This window comes from Adelges cooleyi, unplaced genomic scaffold, assembly GCF_023614345.1.
Source record: "Adelges cooleyi isolate 19-005CV unplaced genomic scaffold, UGA_ACOO_1.1 ACOO_flye_CR_arks_rails_tigmint_CR_PRNA_168, whole genome shotgun sequence".
Taxonomy (NCBI): Eukaryota; Metazoa; Arthropoda; class Insecta; order Hemiptera; family Adelgidae; genus Adelges; species Adelges cooleyi.
The window spans coordinates 150,993-160,477 of record NW_026095825.1 but is presented as its reverse complement, the minus strand read 5'-3'; the positions used below and the strand labels follow the sequence as shown (position 1 = coordinate 160,477).

General features: G+C 28.8%; 1 protein-coding gene and 1 long non-coding RNA gene across 6 annotated transcripts; one reads left to right on the top strand and one right to left on the bottom strand.

Moving 5' to 3' along the window:
* The first annotated feature begins 687 nt into the window (after window positions 1–687).
* On the top strand, window positions 688–3,072 carry LOC126832994 (uncharacterized). Its single transcript, XR_007684824.1, has 4 exons — window positions 688–806; window positions 898–1,070; window positions 1,943–2,105; window positions 2,735–3,072. It is a non-coding gene; the product is annotated as an uncharacterized LOC126832994 (long non-coding RNA).
* A 637-nt stretch (window positions 3,073–3,709) lies between these two features.
* LOC126832992 (uncharacterized) lies at window positions 3,710–9,245 on the bottom strand. 5 transcript variants are annotated; one of them, XM_050564069.1, is made up of 9 exons: window positions 8,834–9,064; window positions 7,471–7,591; window positions 6,921–6,970; window positions 6,786–6,854; window positions 6,520–6,714; window positions 5,837–5,950; window positions 5,168–5,405; window positions 4,281–4,757; window positions 3,710–4,102 (listed from the first exon to the last, which is right to left on the bottom strand). In XM_050564069.1, exons 2-9 carry the CDS (start codon window positions 7,556–7,558, stop codon window positions 3,996–3,998), a joined length of 1,338 nt encoding a protein of 445 aa, XP_050420026.1. In that variant the 5' UTR covers window positions 7,559–7,591; window positions 8,834–9,064; the 3' UTR covers window positions 3,710–3,995. The 5 variants fall into 5 exon arrangements, with proteins under 5 accessions (XP_050420026.1, XP_050420025.1, XP_050420024.1 ...); XM_050564068.1 differs by lacking the exon at window positions 8,834–9,064 and adding an exon at window positions 9,148–9,245 and having other exon boundaries at window positions 6,786–6,970; XM_050564067.1 differs by having other exon boundaries at window positions 6,786–6,970.
* Window positions 9,246–9,485: the final 240 nt, after the last annotated feature.

The following is a 9,485-nucleotide window of genomic DNA, read 5'->3' as shown; positions in this document are numbered from 1 at the left end:
TTATTCTCTAGTCAACATGTATTTAATTTTTTTAATCTGTTATTTGTGTATCGTAATAAAACTATTTTAGTAAAAACAAATTTCAGATTCTGGATAGCGTTTATCAAATCGTAAAAAATTGGTTTGCGTTGTCTGATGAAAGTCAACTTACAATGGACCATTTCAATTTTTTTGTGGGTAATTCTATTCATTATAAGAACATAATAGAAGAGTTCTTTAGAAACGCCGTATTTAAAAACAAAAACATAGGTAAATGGTCATTTATTTATACTCCTCAGTAGCGTATCCAGGATTTTTCCACGGGGGGGGGGGGGTTATACAAAAAATATAATTAAATAATTCCTCGATCACAAAAATAATACTCTATTTCCGATAGCAATGTTATCATCATCAGTGCATACAAAAGTCTGTTATGTGCGCTGATGATGTATGAATAATTGTCATTGGCATTTATGAAAATTGAAATATGCACCTTTTGATATTTTTCCTTAAACATAAGAAATAATTATCATAAAAAATTGTTTTTGTACATTTTCACGAACGTATATGGTTTTAAATATAAAATGCAAAAACTCAATAATATTTACTGAGGAATTTGCCAATGATTAAGTAGGAACTCAAGTTAAGTTATACAATAAGCATCATAAGTTTTATGATATAATCGTTATTATATTTTATAACACACATCATACATGTTCTATAAAATAAGTGCTTGAACTAAATAATACAATTTTTTATTTTGTTTGTTTATTAATTATTAACGTTACGTTTTAATGCTGTGTAAGTGTTTTCTGGGCTTTTGTGCAGTATGTATCTGCTCTTTATATTGTACAAATCTATCTATAAAATATATTATATAATATTTTAAATAAAAAACATTTTTTTTTTATGTTATAGGTAACATAAATAATGTTCAATTTAGGAGCTTTATAAGAATGATTTGCATTGCAATTGGAATAACGCCATTAGACTTTACTAATCAATGTACATCAATTGTCTATGATAAATTTGCTTATAAACTGGGTTCTCTACTGACATTGGGTACGGCCCCAAACACTTACGAGGATAAGGTAATTGTTTTATTGAAGCTATGCTTCTTATGGAACTGGGGGTCAACCGTGGAAGAAAAACCGTAACTCGGGCTTATGTATATATATATATATATATATATGCCGTATGTTTGTTTATCCTTATCGCATTACTACACTATTGATCCCATCGCCATGAAACTTTGGAAAGTTGTCTGGCATAGTAATTTTTGAAAATTCCACCCCTAAGGGTAGCCTCAAACACGAATTTTGTACTTAAAATACGAATATGTTTATTTTTAGTTGCTAACCCAAAATAAACTATTAGTTTGTAACCACGGTTATCATAGTAACCGTATGATTCGCATACTTTAAATTCTAAGCATAGCTTCTCCGGGGGTTCCGTAACCCACACAGCTTTTTTTTATATTCTTAGATAGTAAATACTTGACTGTTTAATTCTAATATACATATTGGTCTAAACTGTATTTTATTTATATTATAATGATTAATATGGATATTATTTACATTGACATGCGATTCACATGTTTTTGATGATGTTAGATCTGCTAGGTGTTCTAGTATATAATATACTATAAATTTAAAAATAATCCATTCTCTTAAATAAAATGATAAAAATGACAATTGGACTTTTATTTAAGATTTAAAAAATAAAAACTGTTTTATTTAAACAGGTACAGGTAAATTATTAATTTAGTCTAGGTTGAAAAATGTATTATGGATAAATAATTAATTTATCGTGATTATATCAATAAATGATTAATGTAACCGATAGTTTCGCCTGTTTCAGATGAGTAGGGTTTTTTTTTATTCTAGCATTTAATATGTTCTTTGTACACAAATCATTTCTCTATGTAACGGAATATGATCATACTACTAAAAACAAATTTCAGATTCTAGATGGTGTTTATCAATTCGTGAAAGGTTGGTTTCAGTTGTCTAATGAAGCTCCACTTACAATGGATCATTTTAAATTGTTCGTGAATGATTCTCTTTGTTATACAAATATAATAGACAATTATATAAAGAATGCCGGAGCTGAAAGCAAAAATATAGGTAAATGGTTATGGCTTTATATTTATTCACCATTTTTTTAATAATATTTTTGCATTGATACGATTTATACCTGATAGGCTGTGAAGAAGTGGATCTTAAGAAATAAATCTCATTTTCCCTTTATGAAAATTTAAATATGCATCTTTCCATCATTTTCCCTTAAACATGATACATTTTTATTATAAAATGAATTATTTGTGCATTTTCACAAACGTATATGGTTAAAAAGTAAAAACTCAATTATATGTATTGAGGATTTTGTCAATGTTTGAGGAGGGAACATTGAAGTGTATAAAGCCGGTTCAGATAACTAAGTTATTGTATTTTCGAGCACTGCAAAAAAATTATCTAATTTAAAAAAAGTATAATAGCTTAGAAGCTTAGCATCAAAACTTAAATACCTACATAAATTATTTGTACTTGATGTTTTCAAAGAGTGTTAACGTTCACTTCAAGTGTTAAACGATTGACAATGATTCGGAAAATGTAAAAAGTAATAAAAAAAACCGCCAAAACAAAATATATGTTAATTATAAATGTTACATTTTAAAAGTGTGTTGTTAGCTACCGTGCAATATGTACAATATATACACTATTTACTTATAAATAAAAAACATTAATTTTTTTAGACAATATAAACAGTATACAATTTAGGATTCTTATAAAAACAATTTGCAATGTGATCAAAATGACTCCATTGGACTTCACTGATCAATGTAAAGCATTGATCAAGAATAAATATGGAAAAACCACATCATAACGGTATCAAGCAACCGTATAAGTTTATAGTCTAATGATACCTAGAATTGTAATTTACTCAAATTTAAATTATGATAAAATTTAGCAATTTATTTGTTTTCCTTTTTTATCCACTTATATAATTATTATTATTAAAAGTTGTTTTAAAAATTCATAAGAAATATAAATTTTTCTAGTTAAATATGTGTTTTAATAATAAAATATAAAAATCTTCACTATTTTATTTTTATTTGTATTAATTGCTAAACTTGTACAGGGATACCTTTAATTTCGTTTCCAAAGCCTACCTAAGACAAAGGTATTATTTAAAATTTTCTTAGACAGTAAATACACGATTGCTCACCTGTAATATATTGTTCAAAGTGTTACTATTATAAACTATAATGACTTTTACACGTATTATACATATGTTAATCAATAGACAGTTTTTGTCTTCTCTGTTATTACTTATTGTTGATGTACTGATAGCATAGCTGTTAGTAATGTAGTCTAATAAATAAAATCCAGCTAAAACACTTCGTCAACGCACATTTGTAAATTGTCGCTAAGTAAAATATCCAAATGTTTTAACATAAACCTTAATATAAGTGCAAGGCTGGCGCTACAATTTTCGGGACTCCGGGCAAATTATGAAGCGAGGTCCTTTAACTTTTTTCCGTAAAATGTGTAGTGACCTCCTCTAATAAAAAGTGGAAATTTTGGTTCAATAATTATGACCTCTACTTTGTTGAAAATTGACAATATTTTTATATTCCTTTACCATCATAAAAATTTTGAATTTGAGTGAGACATTTTTTTATAGAATTTGACACTTAAGCACATTTGTATCATAGTTAAAAAAAAAAATATATAATATATATATATATTATAATTTAGTAGGGAAATTTAACTGTTTAAATCTAATATGACAACGATAAATTCAATCACAACAAGTCTCTTCGATATGATTTGTTGTATGATTAAAATTCTGTGTTGTTTAGATTAGACCAACCATAGGTTTTAACTGTAAAAAATTGTTTTGTTTTACAACTGTTAAAAATGTAAACAATTTAAGAACACTTTGAATTCAACGAAAGCTTATCTATAGTATAATTATTGACATTTATTGTGATAACTAATCTAAATTTAATTTTAATTCTGGTCATCGAAGGTGAGCCGTATCTCGATAGGTGTAACGTTTTCGGCACGAGGATTTTTCGGCCATATGTACCATATTTTTTTGGTGAAATCAATAACACCTGAAAAACAACCATAAGCCAGATGATCAAAATGTATCAGCAATATTGTAATTTTTTGATTCCTCGACAGCCGTTTTAGTGGTTCTTCAGTTATAAAACTAGCAAAATTTATTTAAAAACTGTCATTTTAAAAATTTAAACATTATATTAGTTCGGCTCCGTCGAGAACCTAACTTACCCGTGTGAATGGTGTAAACAAAATCGCCAGGCCTGCTCCTGAATATCTGCCATTCAGTAGTCGGATCGGTATCGCCAAGAACTCGGAGCACTCCATCCATGTCAGTGATAGGATTGTCTTTGGTCAATTGACGGTAACGTTTGGTCTTCGCCACACTGCTTATCACACCGCTGTGATCAGGTATTTCCGCGTATCCCGAATACAGTAGTTTGTTGATGTGAAGCCCGTTGTGTCCAGCCGATATAGTTGCCAGGGAAACTATCGATCTTGCGTTGTCTTTGTCCGGGGTGACTTCCAGATTGTAGAAGATTCTTTTGCCACCCGTCAACTCCGGATCGAAAAACCCCAAGTTCACGTTGAACGCATCGGCCGTGCCGCACGAGTCACCCCGTACACACCTATCGTTGGTTAGAATTTCAATGATGTCGTTCAGGTCAGCTTTGGCTGAGAGCAATGCTCTCGTTATCATTCCTCGAGCTGTAATATAAACAAAAAAAAATGGTAGAACATTAGTATAAAATGTCGTTCGAACGATAAGATATTGTTATTAACGTAAATAGTGCGGTCTATTATGTTTGTTGATTAATAATAGAACAACCTCGAGTACAAAATAAGTGTTGTATAAAATGATTTGGAAAAAGTTCTTTATAGTTGGAATTTGTTTTTTTTTATTATATTTTTTAAGTAAACTCGTCTTGGATATATTTTTAAATTTCCCGGTCACGAACACACAACACACAATCTCGGCGAGTGTTGCATTTTTCCAACACAATGGTTTAGCCAACCATCGTGGTTGATATAACTAGATTATTAAATAAACCTTTTTGATGTAACACTATGTACGCTTTAGGCAATATTATATTATAACGCGTTAATATAGTTCTCACGTATTTTTCTTCTGGGTTGTTTGCTAGCAAAAATCGTGTTAATTGAATATGCCACTCCATTTGCGTTGACACCACTTGCATATCCAGGCAATGATGCCGCATAAACGACCGCTTTCCAATTTTCATCTCTAGGCTTGAATGTCCCACCCTTTTCATCATCTGCGGCTTTCACATTAGCTGATATTATATAATAATGGCCACTGGTTTCCTTCAAAGCGTCTTCGTTGTGTCCCAAAGCCTACAACAATTAAATTTATTTAAAGTGAACATGGAAAAAAAACCAAAAAATTACATACAAGTTCAGTACAAGCTATTGTTATAATAACAAATGGCGTCTGGTAATAATTCATTTCATTTTCTATGATGATTAACCCACCGAAATGTTTGTTTTGCAAATAATATATTATTTAAAATTTATTATTTATTGAACTTGAACAAATATCATTTACAGAGAAACTTATGTACGGTATGTACTTCATGAAATAATAAGGTTTTATGTTTACACAAGAAGAGTAATTAGATATTTCATGAATTATGAAATAAATGATAAATCCATTAGATGACTCTACATATTATTTTCTGAAAATACATTAAAATTTTTGATTATCGCTTTATTTCAGCCACCCTATATTATACGTTTAATATTTTGTTCAGTACATTCTGATGTACCTGAAATTCTTCCTGATTTACAAGAATTGAAGTGCATCCGACTGGTCCAGCGTCTTTAGGGGTAGCATTCGGCATGTTCATTGTCAGCGTGTCATCCAATAGCACTAAGAATAGCTTAACAAAACAAAAATTATGTGTTAAAACAAACAACGAGTAATTTATATTTAATTGTACGTATAAATAAACTTAAGATAACGGGTTTTTAAAAAAAAAAAAAAGTTTTAAACGTGATCATATAAATTATTACACAGTACTAGTAGCACGGTTTGTGTTTACCTATTATTAAAAGTACCTACGAGTATCTATCGCGCGATGGAAACAATCATAAGTTTACAATTTTAATTTACCAGAATTTAACACTTAATTTGTTTTTACATACTTAGCTAAACATTATTAAAACACGTTTGACTTTAAAAGAAGTACAAATTGTCATCGTTATCTATTAAATGATAGAAAAATACACAATATAATCAGGGTAGGGCCAATGAACCATTAGGTCAATATGTTTTACATTGTTCGGTTCTCGTTTTAACTGGCAATACAATTTGTATGATTAGCTAATCTTTTTTATTTGTTGGCTTGTTAAAAATGTCGAATGCTAATTGCTAATTAACTAAGATTGAACACATTGAACTCAAGGAACATCTAATCAACCTTTATTAAAGTTTATAAATATCGTTTACCACGTGAAATTCGACATCGGCGCCTGAAGCCATGCCTTGTAGCTCTCGCACATACTGTGGAAAGTATTTCATTGACGACGTTAACGAATCGTCGTAAATTGCTCTTCCTTCGGGTGTATTGTAGGCTTTCAAATAAGCCGGCAAAGACGTGTAAGATGCCAAGAAATCTTTAATCATTGTCTTGAATTTTTGTCCCTGCCGATTAAATATAATGTACAACTAAGTTGCGGAAAATGCAATTATATAATATTGTTAGTTAAACTTGCAATTTGTACTCCAATACTATGGTGTGTTCCTTTTACATGGAAAATTGTTGGCTGAAAGTCTTGATCTGACTGTGTAGAACAAGAAACGCCTAAAATATATCTAATTTTCAAGTAAAAACTTTTCAACCATCTTACCAACGAACATAATTTATGAAATGCAGAGAACTTATCATCTCCCCCTTGATCTAAGGACCGAATGAGCACTCAATTAGTTAAAACAATATTTTAAAATATCCAGTTAGTACGATAAAACAACACATTTTTCTTGTAATTAGCTTTAAAAAAAAATAACCTACCTTAGAAAACTCTTAATTTAAATTATCAATTAAACTTTTCTTATTTAAATTATTTTTTAATTTAGGTATCACACAATATACAAAAATACATTAACTGAACCGAATTCAACTTAAATGTAAGACCTAACTTAAATAGTGTTTCGGAGATTAAAGATTCAATCTTGTAAAATTGATATTATAATATTTAGTTTTCATTGAAATAATTACAAAAATTAGAGTTAATCTGAAAATTAAATCTTATTATGTTCCCATTAACCCAATAAACATTTGTAATTTTTAACCCTAAAAAATAAAATGAAACCGAAAAATTAAAATGTTCTGTTATGCTTTGTGGTATTATTATGTTTAATTATAAATATTAATAAATGTATAAGTAAAAAGTGTTTTACCAGATGTATCAGAGTCCAAAGCGCCCATGATGTGGTTGAGACTACTTAACATAATCAACGTTATGAGAAAATACATTTTGGAATACATGTTTTGGGTTTTCGTCCACTGGATTTTTAATTTCTAAATAACAACATAGTGTGCAGTAAATAGTATTATTTATTTGACGATAAACGAGAACCAGAACTAGCATATTTTTTTCATAGAATATTAGATTTACTAGTATGTAGATCATTGTTTTGTTGTTGTCTCGTTTTTGAAACACATACTCTTTTTAAGTATAAAAAAAATGGTGCAATATTGTACAATTGACGACATTTGTTAGGCGTTAAATTTATGGTAATATACACGTTGGCTATAGATGATGGTCGTTAATAGCTAAAAAAATACACCACAAAAGTATTTAAGACTACAGCCAAAAGTATGATTATCATATTCACATATAAAAGTGATAATAATTAACACAAAGCTCATCTAGAATATTATATATTACATAATATTATAGACCACTTTTTTTCTCCCAACGAATGTTGTCAGTAAAACATTATAATGTAAAATATTTTTAGCAATTAAAATAAGAATTAACTAGGTGTGTAATTTGAGTGATATCCTTCAAATAGCTTTCAATCGAAAGTCACCATCAAACATTAAATAAATCATATTTTTTAGTGATTAGCATTAAGAAGTCTCGATAATAGATATTTTATTCGAGTAATAATTGTTCTAATTTAAATATCGAAGGGTTAGTTATTTACTTAGTCTTTTTTATTGTTTTTAACTAACTAAACAATTCTATTATTATTAAAGTTTACCACGCAAACAAGTTTTATGAAAAATTTGTTTTTGTTTCTTGTTTGAATCAGAAAAATACCCCTTCAAATAGAGCTATCAAATATAATATTATAGCTTTAAGCCGAATAAAGCGTGGAAAACATTTTTTACCGTAAAAAGGTAATTTATTAAAACAATTAATTTAATAACAGTTTTTTGCGGGTTATTAAACAAGATACCCAATGTCCTGTTAAGCATAAAACAATATTTTTAAGATTTTTTCCAAAAAAAACAAATTCATGATTTACTGATGTTTTATGTCAATTATTGACCAAAATACTCTGTTAATTCAATGGATCAACTATAATATTTATTTTATTAGATTAGAAAATACTACAAACAACACATTATTTACTCGAACATATTTTTATTTCTCGGTAAGTGTCGATTTTTTATAGTGAACATTGTTGTTGATACCACTTCATGCAAATATAAAAAAGTCAGTTATAGATTATCGTGAACACGATTAAACTAATTAAACTTTAAATTACAGATACACTGAAACAACCCCTACTATGAAGGAAGCTAACTTACCACTATTATCTCAGAACCTGTGACGAGAACCTTAAATCAGTTATTCTATATGTTATTTTTGAAAATTTTTAAATTTTAAAATTTTCGTAGCATGTCTATACAAACTGCCTAATAGAACACGGCTTTTTCGGTAGGTAGACAGAAGAGACAATTTAACTTATAACTACAGATAACATTCACCAGTCGGAATAAAAGTGTTGAAAACGTTTTACATTTTGAGTGGTCATAAAGATATTAAGGTCACAATTGGTTTGTAGGCATTTTGTTGGTTTTGTGTATTTATTTAGTCTGATTCATACAAAAAAAAAACTTACCTTTGTTCTACAAATTCAGCTATTAATTTTTAAAAACAAATTTTAAACAGATAAATTATTGTTCGCTTTGTATATTATTTCGCGCGCGACTCCAAATGACGCTTGTAAAAGCAAAAAAATCGTATAAAAAATTGTTAAAACCTCACGTTACAATATATTAAGTAACACGTGTGTTTGTTTTGCACATAAACAGACAATAAAACCATAAAAACTGTTTTTTTTTTCGTGTGCTTGAGAATAGTCTATAGCCAGTTTAGTGTGAAGCAATGTCATATATTATCTAATACGTATAATAGTTGTGCTATAGACATTGCTTCAGCGGTAAAATAGTCACCGTG